At 33.5% G+C, this 17439-nt stretch overlaps 1 protein-coding gene across 3 annotated transcripts in view; it reads left to right on the forward strand.

Annotated features, from left to right (window-relative positions):
- LOC117177509 (PHD finger protein rhinoceros) overlaps positions 1 to 17131 on the forward strand; it is a 32178-nt gene extending 15047 nt beyond the window's left edge. For all 3 annotated transcript variants that reach the window (XM_033368260.1, XM_033368262.1, XM_033368261.1), the window contains exons 11-12: positions 2899 to 4409; positions 9684 to 17131. In XM_033368260.1, the coding sequence (XP_033224151.1) occupies positions 2899 to 4409; positions 9684 to 10817 (2645 nt within the window). In that variant the 3' untranslated portion in view covers positions 10818 to 17131. The remainder of the gene's footprint in view (positions 1 to 2898; positions 4410 to 9683) is intronic.
- Positions 17132 to 17439: the final 308 nt, after the last annotated feature.

Raw genomic sequence — 17439 nt, forward strand, 5'->3', positions numbered from 1 at the left:
AGTGGTTTTGAGAATCACTAAATCCTTTTCGAAACTGTAATTCATATTTTGTTTAAATTTGTAAAAATAATGTAACTTTCGAAAATAGTGATGAAGCGCCAATTTTACTTTAGTGAAAATTTTGAGATCTACTTCCAACCATGCCCTTTCTAACAATACAAATGATGTTTCTTCAAAATTTGAAGTTCTTAGGACGAAAAGCATAAAAAACACGAGTTTTTGAGTCTTTCGTATAAGGCGCGAATTTGAATGTTTCCAAATTTTGACTTTCATGCATCACGAAATATGTTTCTTTACAATAATGTACCAATTTAATTGGCACCTGCAAATTTGTCACCGAAAGACAAAGAAATATGTCATCTTGTATTTTTTTAAGTTTTAAATTTAAATTGTCTTTAAGTTCTTCGGACCACATTTTAATATTAACCAATTTCGCTCAAATTTGGTGGAGATCATTTTTTTAGTCATTCAAACAAAAGAGGAGGAGGGGGAGGTATGAGACAAAAGAAAATTGGAGAAAAAAATCAACCAAGAGTAAATAAAGACTACCCTAAGTGTACAACTTCCTCTTTCATCTGGCTTTATCAGAAATCGTTTATCTGCAAAATTAGCTTCAATATTCAATTGCAAAGTTCACTTCGCTTCGCTATTACCTGCGAACGAACCATTTTCAACATCCCATCCGGTGAGGTTTAGCTCTGCAGAGTTAGGTCCCTTTACTCGGAGCATGCTACAATTTTTTGTAAAATTAAAATTTAGTCACTTGTAAAAGAATGTTCCAGAAATAATGCCACAAAGTTGTAGAAAATTGTCATTTTTTGGGATAAATTATATAGTTGATGAATGTAAAAATAATATTTCGAATTGCAAGAACTTGAAGTTGTAATAAAAAAGTTGGATAAATTTGAAAACATCTTATCTGTAGGAAAATCAGAATAAAAGTTAAATAAATATATATTTTCAGGAAATTGCATAGAAAATTAATGATTATATGTTTCATATATTTAAAAAAATATTTTTGTTACTAAAAATAATATTTCAATTTTTCGAACTTTTTTGTTACAAATTCAAGTTCTTGCAATTCGAAAAAACATTTTTTACGATTAATTCTCGTAAGCTGTTGTGGTACGGTGAAAAAGCTTCAAAATGAGCCCGAGAACATTGAAAAACGTTGACAATTTCGGAAGTTATTGAAAATTTAAGAAAACATTTAAATTTACACTAGTTTGCAATATCTACTTAAAAACTAGACAAATTGGCTTTACCCTGGGCTTATTTTAAACAGAATTTCGAAAACAATCAACCTTTTAAAGAGATATTTTTTTAGCTCCAGTATAATTAAAGCGATAAATACAAAAAAAAAACGATTTTTCTATGTGAACCAAACTTTTTGGTCGGTAGTGTATATAACCTAAAAAGATAGCAATGAGCAATGTTATTCAAGGACGTACTTTGTACTTCTAAAACGAATTTACAATAATACACAGATTAATAGCTGGCAATAGCTAGCTGCCATATTGTATCCCCCATAAACTGGACAACCGCTACTTAGACTGAATTACTCCTTGCAATCCGTCCAACCAATCATATTAATGAGTGATAAGTTTGATATTTTTTTAAAGACAGCTTGCAATTATTTATACAATTAAAATCACTTGCACCCTTTTCACGGGAAAGCTAGAGAAAATTCTAGTTTTTCGAATATATTATACTATGTCGCTTATTAACCAGTATTTTATTATCTTAACGAAATCAATCCGGAAAATAGCTATATATACCGTAACTGAAAAATTTTTTAAAATGGTCTAAGGGAGTCAAAAAAATGCAATTGAATGATTAATAATTGTTTAAATAATTATAATATTTAATAATATTATAATAAAAAACATAAATATAAATTATTATATATTATAATATGCTAAAAAAAATATAACCTAAATTTTACCATTTATGTATCAGTTATCCAGATAAATAGTAACTTTTCGCGACTTACAGGGGGAATTTTTTTAAATAAGTAATGATGAGCATTTTCCAGGTGCAGTGCAAGGAGGTGGGAGGGGGGGGGGGGGGGGGGGGGGGGGGGGGGGGGGGGGGGGGGGGTAAAACTTATTGCGTGAATATCATTTCTTTAACATTCTTTAAGAGGTGACTAAACTTTAGTTGCAAAAAGTTAATAACAAATACGTATGATTTCATTTTCTTCGAAAATGGAAGGTCGATTCCAAGAAGTTGCGAATTTTAAGCGTCAACAATTTTATCCATTCAGTTGTAATAAATGGAATATTATTTTTATTAGTCCTTTGGACTCTTTTGAATTTTTTGAATTCTGAGGATTCTTTTGAATCCAAATGAGTTATTTAGAACTCCCCTAAACTCTTCTAAAGTAGTCTCCATTCTACTTAATTCAATTAACTTTTTTTATCATTCTTTGGGCTCTTAAATATTTTTAATGCTTTTGAATGCTTTTGAATGACTGATCTTCAATTTCAAAATTTTAGTTGTTGCTTGGATTGGGGAAATTAAAATGTGTGGTTAAAATTTCCAGGTCTTCTGGCGAGTTGTAAATTTATCCTCACTTCAACATTGATTCTTGATCTCTCAAATATTGACATTTTGAGTCTAACTTGAGTCTGTTTTGAGTTTGAATTGTTGAAAAAAGTACTAAAGATGTTTGTGAGTTTTTACTTAATTCCCATTTTTCAAATTTCATAACTTTTTGACAAAGTCACTTAAAGATTGTAATCAATTTTAAAAACAGGAAGATGAAACAGGTGTTTTATCTTTAAAAATATAGACTGTTTAATTTTCGAGAAATGTTAGGAATCTAATTTGAAAAAACTTAGTCCTTAACATGTTGATAAAAGAACAAGAATTCTTATTCCTTTTTTTTGCTTGCAGGTATGTTTCCCCCACCATTTGGTGCACCATTCCCAACAGCACCGTCATTGCTTCCTCATGTTTCGAAACCACTAGAAGACTCGCTCAACCTCCAAGCTTCTCCGTGTACAGCAGCATTTACCTCATCTTCACACAACATGGCACTAACAGCAGCGATGGTTTCACCCACGAAGACCACAACACCGCCACCTCCTCATCCACATCAGCCTTCTATTCCGGCGCCTCTCCCGTCCTCTGAAACGGATCAACCCGACACTCAGGATCACCAATCCCACGTCAACTCTCCAGCAATTCCGATCTCTTTCCTCAACAACGTTCCCGAACCTCGAGATCCAGATTTTCACGAGGCCGTAACACAGGTTCCGGAACCTCGCGTACCAGAACCTCACATACCAGAGTCACGAGTGCCGGAACCTCATGTGTCCGAACCCGTCGGAGAGAATCCTCAAGGTCCTCTATCAGAAACGAAGGTCTCTCAACCAGGCAAGAAATCACCATCGAAGCCCACCAGGACTTCCGCGCGGGTTACCTCATTGCAAGCAAAATCGCCCGGGAAATCACCGCGTCAAGAAGTAACGAAACCCGCACCAAGCTCCCGAGGTCGGGGCAGAGGCACGAAAAACTCGCACCAAGCAGGATACCGAGGTCGAGGTCGAGGCCGGGGACGAGGAAGGGGTCGAAGTAATCATAGTTCAATCGCTGTTATATCTCATGTGCACAATGACGATGGAATTCAAAATAAGCTCGTCGGAACTGTCTACGATTTTGATTCCGATGAGGATTCTACGAGTGAGGCGAACATTGCCGACCTGAGAACTATGAGAGAGAGGAAGAAGTCAACGGAGGTTAGCGAGAAGCGAGATAGCTTGGGTGGGGCCAGTGATGGAATTCATTTACATCTCTCCAGTCCAGGATTGCACAAGAAGTATGACGATAAAGGGCTTTCGCCGCCTTCCACGCACAGCGACTCAGCTCTCGCTGAGTCCGAAGCTTCCGGTCAGACCTTCACAGATACTGTCCTTCCTCTTCTGCCCGGTCCCGTCGATATGAGGACATACAATTCCTCAATTGATGCTCAAGGCTCGTTGCTACACGGCCAGTCTTACGCTAATCATCTCCTGAACTCATTCACGAGCGTCTCTGCAGATCAGCCGATTCCGGAATATGAAGAAGATATTGAAAAAGCATTGATAACGAGCAAACACCAACAGATAATTGATCAGGATGTGAAGCCAAATTTGAATATCCTTAATCCTGGATTAAATATCATGTCGCCAAATGATGGTGGAGTGACAAAGGTCTCGTTGATGGATTCGAGGAACCAGTTGAAGGTGAAGATCAAAGGACCGTTCTTGGACGAGAATTACGTACCAACAGCTGTTGTCCCACAAATGGCCCAACAAGCGCCGGTCATCATTCCCCCTACAGCTACTAGTGCTTCCGTCGCCTCTGGTACATCCAATCTTAGAAGGATGCGAAAGAAGGAACTTCTTAGGCAGTATTGTTCGCAGGTTTGTTTCATAATACTTTATAGATATATGTATGTATGTATTTATGTATATATTTTTTGTTTTTGTTTATGTTTATGCTAAATTTACTCTGAGAACTTCCATAACCCTAGGGAACCGTTTAAACACTGCATGACGCAACTTTCCGAAAATTCTATACTCCCCCCCCCCCCCCCCCCCCCCCCCCCCCCTCTCTTCATTTTGCTTATCTTTGCTTAGTTAGAAATCACGAAATATGACCCCGCTATTTCTTTGAATAAATTCCTTGTTGTAATTCTTGAAAATGACTTCGATTCCAATATAACATTTTACATTTTTAAGCACTTCTAAGTTGGAATTATTGAATTTGAATGGCTAATAGATAATTTGTACGTATTTCAAAAATAATATTATTTAAAAGTTTAGGATCTTCCGTTTGGAAATAACTTTTTTCCATCATGGAATTCAAATGTTTCGTTTTTTAAATGTCAATAAACGTTGACACTAACAATCGATATGAAACGTGATTTTTTCAAAAGTACTGCATAACCCACTACTGTCAATGACTACCTAGGATGCGCTTCATTATCAAATTCATGAACAATTAATTCCTCTACAGTTTTAACTCGGTTGGATAAGTAGAAAAATGCCCCTAGGCTCTTAAATATTTATATAATCGTGTGTCTGCGCTAAAAATCGATTTTATTTCATATATTCTAAAAAGTTAATGTCAAAATATATGTGATACATAAGTTTTAGATATGTCCACGGAGCATCTCTCATCATCTAAAATTTTTTTCAGTACAACTAACGGTTTCCGAAAGAAAAAAAAAAAAAAAAAAAAAAAAAAAAAAAAAAAAAAAAAAAAACAGAAAAAGTAAGTTACTCTAGTTACTTATATGGACGGCGTGCTAAAAATTCTTTCTTATAACTAGGAAATTGTTGGCGGTAATTGGTGACATTTTGAAGATCAAATTCTCTCTGTTGTATCATTTACTGCTTGTAACTTACTGTTGATTGCTAGCTCTTTAGTGAAATGCTCATTTTGAAACCATATTGATGGTTCTGTTTGTAAAAACTGATCGTCTATTTTAAATCTTTTGAAAAATGTTTTAGTTTCAGTGCAGTTAAATTGTTCAATTTTCTGTTCAATTCGCTTTTCATTTGCAGTTTCGACGATTGATTTTCTATTTAAAGTATGCACCATTTTCGCTGTTTTTATTCTACTGCATATATTTTAAGAGAAAATGCTTTAGAAAGAGATTTTCTGTATTTTGCATTCAGGCATCATAAATATTAGGTTGTTTTTAGAAGCATTTTCGACGAAAAAAAGGGTGAATCTATAAGTTTAATTTTGCTTATTGTTATGCGTTTTAAAGAATCTTATTCCATAACCAATTTCAATAATAATTATCGATTCGGTGTCGAAAACGAAAATATCAGAAAATGTTTAAAACAGGACGATGTATATTCTGGGTGGGCACTGGACCGGAAAACCGAGAATTTTTTGAGACCGGGAAATGACTGTCAATTTATTGTTTGGCCGGGATTTTCACAAGTTTTCAAGATCGATTTTAACATTTTTTTAAAATAATTAGTTGTATTGTTATATTTTCAATTATGATTTCATTCAGTTTACAATGCGTAATTTTAAAAGCTTTTGCTTAAAAAATAATTTTCCATTTTAGATTTTTATCTTAAAACGGACATTTTTAATTGGGGCCTCTAGTTCATCCACCAGAATGGATGGATCTCGCAATGGCCGGAATGAGACGTTCACCATTCAGAAGCGTTCCGCGGAAACAATGTCGTTCTCGAGCCGCACTCAGCCGAACGGTTCAAAATTTTTATGTTCGCGTCAAAAGGCATTCCGTTCATTTCCAAAGCTGCCAAACACATGCACCGTAATTACCGTAACCCGGAATGACCGGAACAACATTCACAGTGCACCTTTGACAAGAAGGAACTTTTTCGTTTTGTCAAAGGTGCTCTGTGGTGTTGGTGTTCCGATCATTCCGGTGCATTTGTTTGACAACTTTGGAAATGAGCGGAACAACTTTTGGTGCGAACATAAAAATTTCGAACACTTCGGCTGAGTTCGGCTGAAGAACAACATTCCGCGGAAATTCTGAGTTGAAAATTTTGGATGAAAAACATGTTTATTTTATGAAGTGTAAATATAAATAAATAAATAATTTTTTTAATGAATCTGTACTATTAAAAATTGAACAATGATTGATTTGACAACTATTCTAAATTCGTCCAAAATTTAAGGATTCGGAAACGTACGATTGAAACTTTATAAACTATTTTGAATATAAAAATATCTTCCTAATAATATATTCGTAATTAAAGGCTTTTTTCAAGTCTAAAATATTGTTTTAGTCTAAAATATTCAATTTTTAACACATTCAGTTTGAAAATTTTTAATTAAGAAAAATACAATTATTGAATATTTAGCAATATATTACTGTCCTTTTAATGCGATTAAATTGTAAGCAAATATTTAATAATTGTTAAATTCGGAGTTTTAAATAACAATTGAACACTTATTATTTGTATAAAAATTTGTAATGATTATAAATATTTTAAATTCTTAATATTCCTAAGAAAATTGAAAACGAGTTTTCGTTTTGAATAATTATTTTAAGAGAATATTTAGAAAGATTTCCAATTATTTCCAAATTTGTCAAAAGAGAATCCAGAATATTTTTAAGAAGTTTTTCAAAGTGTGCAGGATTTTTTTTTTAAATGGCAGGAAAAAAATTATTCCAGATTCTCTTTCGACAATTTTGGAAATCATTGAAAATCTTTCTAAATATTCTCATAAAATAATTATTCAAAATGAAAAATCATTTTCAATTTTCCTAGGAATATTAAGAAAATGTTTTTATTCTTTTGAAGCCTTTCACAATTCCTGAAAAGCTTCTCAATTTTTTATTTTAAATATGCAAAAATCTACATTTTGTTTTAAATTAGGTTGTGTCTTTTTGCACCGAAACTTGTGTATGAATATCCGAATATTATCGGTACAAACACATCGTTTAAATTATTTGAAATCATTTCAAATTTTTTTTGAAATTTTGAAGCTTTTCAAAGGTGTTTAAACTATTTCAGATGAAAATAATTTAACTTTTAATTTAAGAAATGTTCAGTTCAAAAAATTAAATTTTTAATGTTTTTAGCTTAAAATTGCTTAAACTGATATAATTTGTCAAAGTTAAAATTCCACAATTTTGCTTTTTGTATGCATTTAATTTTAAATTGATCAATTCAAATGGAATAATGTTTGGCTTTAGAGTTCAAATTTTCTAATTTAATTGACCGTGAAAAATGTTTGTGAACCGGGAAATGACCGGAATTTTTTTCTTCGATTAAAACGTCCGCCCTGATCAAAAAATATCCATTTTGTTAAAGATATTCTAAAGGAAAAAGAGCTCGAGATGATTGTAGAAAATTTCAGAATTTAGTAGCAGACTGAATTCATTTTAAATCGCACAGAAAGTCCATGCTTGTATAGGTATTCGATTAATCGTACATATTCGCAGTGCATAATATAAATATAAAGATAATAAAAGCATCAAATATTGTTATCCTAAATAAGACCTCCTTTCACACGTAACTTTAAATGTGACGTGGAACGAAGAAACCAGCTTTAGGGTCGAAAATGAGTTTTTATGACATCGCCATCATAAGTGCGATTTTAGGTACTGTGAACGATACCTAAAATATCACTTTTTATTATAGGCCGTAAAAATTTTACTTATGGTATTTTTAGGGTATTTATTCAGGGCACTTAGGATATTTTAGTATCGGTTTATTGCCCCGCACACATTACCGGACTCTTTCTTTGGACCCTCTCGGGTTATTAGATTAGTACTCTATGCAACATATTTGCAGTCATGATTAACTGGTGTAATAAAAAATAGTATGAGCACTCCATCCCTGAGTGTCACCTTGCCTCCTGTAAATTGCAGTACTCGGCCGAAAATGTGCCACTTAGGGTCCTTGTATCACAAATAACTATTACGAGATAAATCGGATCAAAAAGAAAGGAAGACGAACAGGTAGCGAAAGGGTTCTCGTACTAACAGAGTTGAGCGGTCCGTATCTATAGAAGACTTGAGGAATAAGAATGAAGAATAACGGCTGACTGCGGCCTACTGCGATCAAAAATAGACGATAGCAATGTATAATATCATATTATGTGTTATTTTATCATGTGTAATTACGAATTATAAAACAAAGTTGAAAAATTTCTGGAAAACCTATCAAGAAAAATGGTCTAATCAAGCGCATTGAGTGGTGATCAGACGAGCCAAACACATCAGAGATTAGAGCTTCGAGATATTACACAGACACAGCACGTGTCGAACGCGATGAGAAAAAAAAACAACTCCTATCTTTGAGCTCCAGAAAATTCAATTTTGTTCGTGGAGCAATAAGGATTTTTTATTCGATAGATGAAATTTTCATTATTCGAAATCAATAAAAACCGTTTCAAAATCGCTTTTGCTATCTAAGCCCTCAAGTCATCGCATTATCTTTTCATTGATTTAAGTTTGCCAGTATAATCAAGAAAAAAATGGTTGTTTTAAATCGCTAATCAATCGTGGAAACTGCAAATGTGAAACCTGGGTGCGCACCCTTTACCCTTATCCCGTACAACTAAAACTTTACAGGGATTATTTTTATTATCAAATGTATTAATGTAATCAATATGGGGGGGGGGGGGGTGACAAGAAAAATACTCAAACAAAATTCGTACCAAGAGTAACTAAGGGCCACCCTTAATATTGATTTATTTCTGAAAAAAAAATAAACTTAGTTTAACGTCCTGTACAAGAGATTGTAATTATTTTCTGTTTCAAAAAATATACCTACTAATGACATATAAAATATACAAAATTGGTTTTTATTTCGAGTCATGTTTGAAAATACGAATCGTAAGTACGAAACTATTCTATTTTTCTAACTCGTAAATTAGATTGGCATTGTATATGTCAACAATACTTAGGTTTTATAGCAAACGTTGATAAAGAACATTTTGCGTCATTTACTTGCGGTTTGTTTTTACTTCCACAGCAGCAGATTCTAATGCCTTAGCATCTAATTCTTTATGTTTAACTTCCCTACTATCTTTATCCTGTACTTTGCAATATACAGTAAATCAGCAAATTATCCGTATTTATTTTAAAATCAAATCTAAATTTCTAAATATAAGGACGTAAGTAAAATAAATACTAAATAGAAAGCCAATATCAATAAAATTAATAAGGTTCTTTCTTTCATCTCCAGGATATGAACATGGATGATCAAAAGAACGTGGCATCAGCTCCCATAATTATTCCCCCAGTGAATCGAACCGTCATCACAATCCCAAAAGCCGTGGCGTCCATGACCACCTTTCCAACCCGAGAAGACTACAAGGACGTCGTTGACGCGAATATGGAAAAGAAACGAAGAAAAGATCGTGGCAGTTTTCTTGGCAACCCTGAAGAAGATCCTAACTCAGAAAGGCGGCGTAGTTCCGTTGTTACTGGTACTGTGGATCGCCGACGTGCTAGGCAAGCGCGACCTTCAACCGCCTCCGTTGTCAACAGCGGTCCACCCAAGCTCAAGATCAAGATTGGTAACAGCATCATTGGCCAATATCCGCGCAATCAAGATGACAGTCGCATCAGGCCGCCAAAGAAACGCCTCAGCAGTATCAGCAGTATGTCCCATAAGCCTAGCATAGAGGATCTCAAACGAGAAAGCATGAAGTTCCGGCGGATGATCATGGCAGGCTTTGACAGCGACGAACAACCCAAGGCCAAGAGCAAGAAGGACAAAAATGGGAAGCGCAAAAAGCGTCAGAACAAAAAGGAGGGTCGCGTGCAGATTCTAGAAGATGGCGAAGCACCTCCCAAAATCATCATCAGGCTAGGCAAGAGCAAAATTACTCCAAGTGAAGAAAGCGAATCAAAAACCGGCCCCGAAGAGGGCGCTCGGTGCAGCGACAATACCCGAGTCAACCCTCCTCCATTTGAACCCTCCAAGGATGAGCCAACCTACCCCGCGGACGTGCAGGTGAATGAGAAGCAACCTGCAGATCCCAGTGCAGCCCTCGCCACCATTGGTAACGTACGTTCCGCGAAAGTGACACCGATTAGGTTAAAATTGACCCGATGTCATGAGGGTTACGAACTCAAAGCACCCGCGGCGAGCAGTGCGAGTGAGGACAGCGCGACATCAAACTCTGGTCCGTCGGCCTCTGGCTCCTCGGACACTACGCGCACTAAACCTGTGTCCGAATCCGCATTTGCGGCCAAAGACTCGACGGAGAAATCTTCCAAAGAGGAGGATACGCCCCTCCTGAATCAACCCGTCACTCACAATTCGCCGGGCTGTCCGCCTGCACCGCTCCCGCAAGGATGCCAAGTTAGGTGATAATTAATGATACTTGTATAATACAGTAATTTACGGTTCTTATTAGGAGATAAATATATTTACGTGCGATATCCACGTACGTACTGTGTATCATATTCAGTGTTGAGACAGAGACTTTCTAGAAAAGGAAAAGCATTGTAAGTGTGTAATATAAATTATTATTAACTATATGTAAATGATCTGAGGGTGAAGTGAATTGTCACAAAGTGCCCAAAATTCACCGTAATTAATTAACGCATTTCTCGTGGTGTATCGGACATTGGTGAATCGTAAGGTGTCTTTCGTTAACGACACAATTTTTCGTCGCAGATCTTTGGTTCTAGACTTTTTTTTACTAGCGGTACTTTGCATTGGTTTCTTCGCGATCATAAGGATTTCGGACATTCTTACGCAAGAAGGTTTCAAATAGGTTCAAGTTTTAGTTTTTCAATTAACTAATGAATCATTTAAAAATTGACAATTTACATATTATAAATTGATTCAAGGATTTGTAATGTCTTTACCAATTTATGACTTGAATTTTACGATTGATATTAGAAATAAAAATCTTAAATTAAAGTAGTCCAGATACTGGAAAAGCTAGTCAAAACCACATCTAATATTTTTTTTCTCGAAATTTGGAATTTAATCAAAACATTTTCCAATTTATCAATGAATAAAACGAGCCTTTATTTTTTATGCTGGCGAATATTAACAAACTATTTTTAAAATAATAAAAGGTATACTGAAATATTCATTTAACTCGATTCGAGTTGAGGTCTTGCACTACACCGCTCGCGTCATATTTCACAGATCTTTTTTTTTCGATATTCTTTTAGTAAAATTAATTTCAGATAGCCTAGTCAAACTTATTTCTCAGTCGAAAAAAACTAATTTTGATAATTTTTCAACATGGCTGTTCCAATAGCCGTACCATTTTGTGTACGTGTTCTTTTTGACTTAAAACAAGTTTTAGGATTTTGTGCCAAACAATATCCAATTTTGTTTTAATCCGATATTTTTTAAAGTAATGACGATAATTAACTTATTCTTTTTCATTTTGATGGATGGTTTCTCAATGTTTGGAAACCCTCAAAAAAGTTATTAAAAAGTTTAAAGTTAAGAAATTGACGACCATTTTTCTGAAAATAAAAAGTATTGGTTTTTATACACAAAAAAAATTGATTCGTGATAAAGTCCAGTACTACTACTAAATAGAAACATTTTTATTTTAATATTCTCGTCGTAAAATTCAAACTATTCCAGATTTAATTTATTTATATTTAGGTCCTAATTTTCTGAATTAATATAATTATTCATTCATTATGGATTTATTGATTTGACTTATTTACTAATATTTCTGAAGACAGATAATTTTCCATAACTCTTCATAATCTGTTAAAAAAAACAATTCATGCTGTTCTTTCTATCAAAGTTTTTTGAGATGTTAGTTTTTCATTGCATGAATATTTTATTGTTAAGAGAAGCTGCAATGTAATTTTTTTCAAATTTGCATTCTTTATATATGCATAAATATTTCGTCTAAAGTGATATTGATAAAAAATATTAACAAAGGCCATTTTTAAGTATTTATTTATTTTCTTAAATTATTTAATATTTATTATTAAATTACATTGATGATTGTTATGTTTTAAAAGTAGAGGTGTTACATGACGAAAGTACTGGCTTTGATAAAAAATATTTAACTATACCTTCAAGAATCGCAATCTAATTAAAATTTTCATTTAACAAATCATTTTGCTTTTTACCAAATTTAAAATAATAAATTTTTGAACGGTCGAAAACATTTAAAAAAATTTACGGACAACCACTTATGAAGAAGCTTCAGCAAAAAATATAATTTGTCAAATAAACAGTGTTTTTGTGTTTAATTTTTTTCATGAGCAACAATATTATCTATATTAAATAATATCTTCAATTATAATATAAAAATGTTCGATACTAAAAATTTTTTTTGTCTAAGACGTTTCCTTTCGTTTATTATAATATTTTAAAGCCACTCATGCATAATATTCTCTTTTTTATAATGTCTTTTTACACTTTTTATAGTTTTAAAGTATGCAAGTGACTTTAAATATTCAGACATAAAGTTAAATATTAAAATGGCAGAGAAGGATCCCGCTCAAAATGCATGCAAAAGGCCTTTCGGTGAAATTGCCCCATTACAACTTTTGATAAGCATCACATGAAGCATTATAAACCCGAGCTATTAACTAGTCTGGCCAAAAGGCCTTTTCCATACATTTTTGTGGGGCTTTTTTCTAAAAAAATTAAGCGGGTTCTTTAAAACCCTGTATTTTTTACAGATAAGCGTAAACGTGATCTACCGCAAAATTCTTTAATTTCTACACTTTTATAACTTTGCAATATAGTAAAAGAAAAGTATCCACGTCGAAAAGGCGTTTTGTCAATTCCCGTGCAAAGAAATCGTCTGTAGAACTAATAACAGAATAATTATTCGTAGAGATACAGTAGCGTTTTAGAAAGGATTAAAATACTCTTCGAGTGAATAGTACAATTTTTGATAAACTCGAGAGAAAGTGCGACAAGTGGTGAGTTAACGTTTGAAGCTGCTCAAGTTACGATGGATACCTTAGCAGTCGCCATAGATTTGAAATTACTCTGTACAAGAGAAGATAAAACACAGTAAATCAATACTTCGACCGTGATTTTTAAACGCTAGGAGTAACATATTTCCGAAGACTATTAATCAATGCGAAAGTTATGTAGTAATCGCGGAAAGGAATCGGGAAATTTTTTTGCAGAATTTGTGAATTTTCTTAGACTTAATTTTCTCTCTTTTGGCAAATACAATTTCAGCCCTGCTTTGAAAATCAAGACTTAGGGGAAAACAGTGGAAATTTGCAATATTTAGGACTGAGTTTGTTTAAGGCGTTGATACTTTTAAATATCGGAATATAAAATTATTATTGCGTTGATATCGCGAGGAAAATGGAGGCTAGAATGGCGAATTCCCGCTTTTAAATTGGGATGGAAATTTCCAAAAAGTGTTTTGTCGATAATTAAAAAAAGAACGATAATCATACGTCCACTCGTTGCGACGAGCCTACTTTTGCAAAGTACTGTTCTGTCGAGTCATTAAATTAAGTTTGACATTTTGTATCACTTTTTTTATGTATAGTTGCAGCTACGGTTTAATCTATTTGAGAAAGTATAGATTTTATATTAGTTACGTAGTTATTACACTTTTTTTAAAAAGAAAAGAATTTCCTTCGCGACCTCACGCTCTCGATTCTGTGCGTAGCGTATATTTATTTATGATGCGAGACATGAAGGATATTATTTATTGCGAAATGATAAAATTTTGTTGAGGATTGCTTCGAAAAAGAGGAGGATGAAGAGATGGTAAATGAAAGAGAAAGGCTGTAAGCGACGCATCGTCGGGTTACAATTTCTAAATACTCAAAAAGGTTTGTGCCATTTTGTACCGGTGTTATATTGTGAGTTACGGGTCGGGGTGTCGTAGGAAGAATACGGTTATTTCGCGATCACCAATCGCAGTCTTGTTTTGTACCAACGAGTGAGACCAAAAGTCATGAAGTTTACGCCACTAGGTTGGTCAAAAATCATACCTAATGAAAATTGGTTTCTTTTGCTGCAAGGCAACGACCTGCCCCCCCCCCCCCTCGCCTAATTTCTGAAATTATTGAGAACAAGCTTCTCCCCGAGTTTCAGCCGAAGCGGTTAATATTAACACATACCCCATTGGCACCAACGTTCCCATAAGATCACATGGAAAAATTGGTGTTTTTAGAAAAGTGCACGGAAAAAGTAAGTTGTCGAAACTTTACTTGACGTGTAAAACTTAAGAAAACTCCACAAATTTCTTAATATTCCATATAAAGTTTATCACGTCGTTTAAGAAAATCCTCGAAATAATGTAAATAGTCTGCAAATTATTTAATGATTTAAAATAGTGAGGATATTCTGATAGCCGTGGAATAATTTGCGGACTCTTTTAAACTTTCAAAGATTGTCGTGAAGCTTGTAAGAAACGTTGTGCGAAATTTCTAGAACTTTGTGGCCCGTTCTAAAGTCTTGACAGTTAAGTCAATTTTCGACCATTTATTTTTTTCGTGTACAATTCACACTTCAGGGTAGAAAATTGCTATGCTGGAGAGTGCCAGTATCTTCTAAAAAGCCCTAAGCGAATAATAACTGTTACATTAATTTCCTAAACAAAAATGAGTACCTTATAATGAGTAGTTCGGAAAACATTATTTAAAACAAACAAATTGTTTATACAATTGTACTAATTATACAAATTTAAAATGAATAAAAACATGTCACTTGTCGCATTATAACCATTTCGGGCAAAAAAAGGAATAAACATTACTCATGTATGTCAATTTTACGCGTAGTTGTCAACTTCAGTTTCACCGTGCTTATTAAGAATTTGAAATCCTGAGCCGTGAATTGCATTTTCAAGAAAACAAACATTTTCCATGGCTGTCTTGTGGGAGTGTTAAGTTTCAATATGGTGCACACTTCTTAATTAATATTAAATGATTTCACTAAAACTCTGTGGAATTTTTTTCCAAGAATTTCTTAAATTAAGGGGGGGGGGGGTCGTTGTCCTTGTCTCAAAAGTCGATTTTTCAGACAACCCCATTACGCCCCCTCTGAATAATGCAAGATAGTTTGAGATGATGCTCAGGTCGTTTAGTCTTAAAAGTAATAATCTAGAGTGTAGTATTTGCAGGGCGAATGCAACTTAAGTCATAAGGTGATTCGCCTCACTCGAAGGGAACGACGTCTAATCAAAAGTTCAAGATCCCGAATTGTAGTGCCTAGATGTTCCATGAAAGTTTAATCATACACTATAACATACGGGAAATCCACTCAAACTCATTCGACTGTATATTTTTAATTCTTGTATGAAACCGAAAAAGAATGAACTTCGGAACTATTTATTTGTAACTTCATCACCTTGTGTCTCACAATCAGGTCTCGTGCGAAAATCGAGGAAAAGCTATAGGTTGAACATGTTGTATATAATCTTAATTTGTTAAATATTCTTCGCTAGGCGAATTCGTCATTGATGTACGAATTTTATATAAAGGCTGTGTAACCATACGGTCTTATCTTCCACGCACCTTTTGTTACACTCAAAATAATATTGTTAAAACGCAAACTGCGCTACTCTAACGATACATCTTCCACTGAGCTTATTTTTCTAGATTCATGTTAGTAGTAAAATCAGTTGCTAGCGAAATGCTCGCTTTCCAATTAAATCTCAAGTTGGAATCTTACTTCGACAAAACTTCAATACTTCGAGGAATGTCGATTCTCGCATTTGCAATTTCGTCGATTGTAAGAAGAAATTATTTGAGCTGAGAAATTTTTGAGTTACCGCTTAGCGGCTGTGTACAGTCTTTAAAATAGAATAATTTTTTATGACCTTTTTTGTATCTTAAAATATTCGTGTGGAATATTTATTGAATAAATAGATATATACATACATATAAATAAATTCAGTGAATTTTTTTAATATAAAAATAAAAAGATTTTTTAAAAGTACAGACGTTTAAAATTGAAAAATATTTTAAAGACTGTTCACGTGACACAAGTAATCTTCCAATTATTGTAAGGCGGAAGGGTTTGCGAAAAAGGTGTTTAGTTTTGCTGAAAATATGGTTTAGCTTCTTGATTCCGTAGGACCTCTGTGTACACAGCTCTTGAAGAAAATCTTCTATCCTTAAATCAGGACGCCAAAAATGTCTATTCTATTTTTTCGAATTTTTATTTTATTTTTGTATTACATTGTGTATAATATCGATAAATCAAAGAGCCATGTAAAATTTGGTGTCAAACACGAACAAGTTGGTAGCTAATGTCGCTGTTTTTCATGATCTTTACTTAGTTTGTAACAATTTAAACGTAAAGAACACGCAATCGATAAGGAATTTTCAAACCCATACTTCATACCTTACAATGTACTGTATATTATATCTATTATTGTCAGTGATAAGAAAAATGTTTTAAGAGCCTATATTGTACAGAACATGAGTAACACAAATTTGTTTAATTTTTAATTGTTTCTTACGATTAACGATACCGCTAATAATAACCATGAGAAATCATAGTTACGATAATAATAAATTTAATATTATATATATATATATATATACATAGTTTTATTATAATGCAAATGAGTAATATGATTTTTAGTTACTGTACATAGTGTACAAGAGGAAGCTGGTCTTGTAAGATAAGGTGTTTTAATGTGCACATAGCCGCGTCATTGTCAATAATCATATTACTACGATTAATAATAATTACAATTTTTTAAATCCTGTGTTTTCCTTTCTTTATCTTCCTAATCAAAAAGAACCACAAAAAAAATATTTGTACTCAAAGTTACAAACTGAAGACTGCTTTCAAACACGTGTATTATTAAAACAAAATTAGACAAAAGTTTTTAGATAGTGAAATATATTTATCAGAAATGAGACATTCTTTCTAGTAAACACCTCTAATGCTTCAATTTAAAACTATTTATTACAAATATTTTATTTTCGGATTAGAGGCGGGCATAGCTGCGATCGTAAAATTAGTATTTATTGTACTTATAATTCCTTTATATTCAATTCTCATTCAT

The sequence above is a fragment of the Belonocnema kinseyi genome, chromosome 7, assembly GCF_010883055.1.
Source record: "Belonocnema kinseyi isolate 2016_QV_RU_SX_M_011 chromosome 7, B_treatae_v1, whole genome shotgun sequence".
Lineage (NCBI taxonomy): Eukaryota > Metazoa > Arthropoda > Insecta > Hymenoptera > Cynipidae > Belonocnema > Belonocnema kinseyi.